Source organism: Frankliniella occidentalis, unplaced genomic scaffold, assembly GCF_000697945.3.
Source record: "Frankliniella occidentalis isolate FOCC.00 unplaced genomic scaffold, Focc_3.1 Scaffold65, whole genome shotgun sequence".
Lineage (NCBI taxonomy): Eukaryota > Metazoa > Arthropoda > Insecta > Thysanoptera > Thripidae > Frankliniella > Frankliniella occidentalis.
The window spans coordinates 1060334-1061352 of NW_026267195.1; the positions used below are offsets into that span (position 1 = coordinate 1060334).

The 1019-nt window shown below is 43.1% G+C and overlaps 1 protein-coding gene across 1 annotated transcript in view; it reads right to left on the reverse strand.

The window, feature by feature from the left end:
- The window catches only part of LOC127749560 (uncharacterized), a 32787-nt gene that overhangs the window by 6582 nt on the left and 25186 nt on the right, over positions 1-1019 (reverse strand). The window contains exon 3 of the mRNA XM_052268198.1: positions 373-469. Within this exon, the coding sequence (XP_052124158.1) occupies positions 373-469 (97 nt within the window). The remainder of the gene's footprint in view (positions 1-372; positions 470-1019) is intronic.

Below are 1019 nucleotides of genomic sequence, written 5' to 3' on the forward strand. Positions count from 1 at the left end.
AGCCCCGGGGGCTGCTCGTTGCCTCTCCATTAAGCCCTTCTCTCATGGTTAGCCGTTTGTCTGCACAGCTGAAAAAGATAGCCTTTTGTCTGCCACGCCCTAAAAGATAGCCACTTTTACGTAGGGAGGAACGTATTGTGAACTCTGTTAAATCAGCATGTCTGGTAGCACTGCGTAGTCATCAGCTTGTCGACCCAAGCAAACGGTTCGCGAACGGTGAGGCCCACTGAGGTCGGACCCGAACCACAACTTTCAGGGTCCAAAATTCATGTGTGGTAAGTTTATCAGTGGATTTGGTCATAAAATAGTCCACACAGTCCAGACGACTTATTAAACTCAGAACAAAAACTATGACTGTATCTTTTTACGCACCTCCTTTGGAGATGACAGGTGAACCTTCGATGAGAAAGGAGGTTGCGATGCCTGCGACGGCAAGCCATAGGAGTGACATCACGCAAAAAGGTGTAGACTGTGAGGGAAAAAAGTAGAATGTTAAAATGCAGTTGTAGGTCAAGGGGGCCGCAACACACTTGTAGAGAGTACCCTAGATTGCCAAGATTACCATATTGCGAGACGAATATTTTGCATTTAAGGCATGAAACGCCCAACCAATGGACTATTTGCACACTGAATGTAGGCGAAAAGCATGGCTATTGGGTCCGATTGCCTTGAGATTGCCAAAAAATATCCTAGATTGCTAGGGTGGGTACACCAGACTGTCGGAGTTGTGGCCCCCTATTTGCACGTGGTGATCCACTGTTAAAAATATGTTTGCAGATGTATACGATCTATTTTGTAATTTAGCATTCACAAAATATGTTGTACGTACTTGAACAACATCGCAATCTTACTCATCAATGGATTTTAAGTCTGTAGAAAGTGCTCGTTAAGTTACTATTTTGAACTGTAAATGTTCGACACCTTCCATGAAATATACCGTTTCCCTTTCTTAGAAGTTACAAAAAAGAAAAGTGAAGTACACGATTAGGATGCCTTCTTCAAAATCATAAAGTAAATGT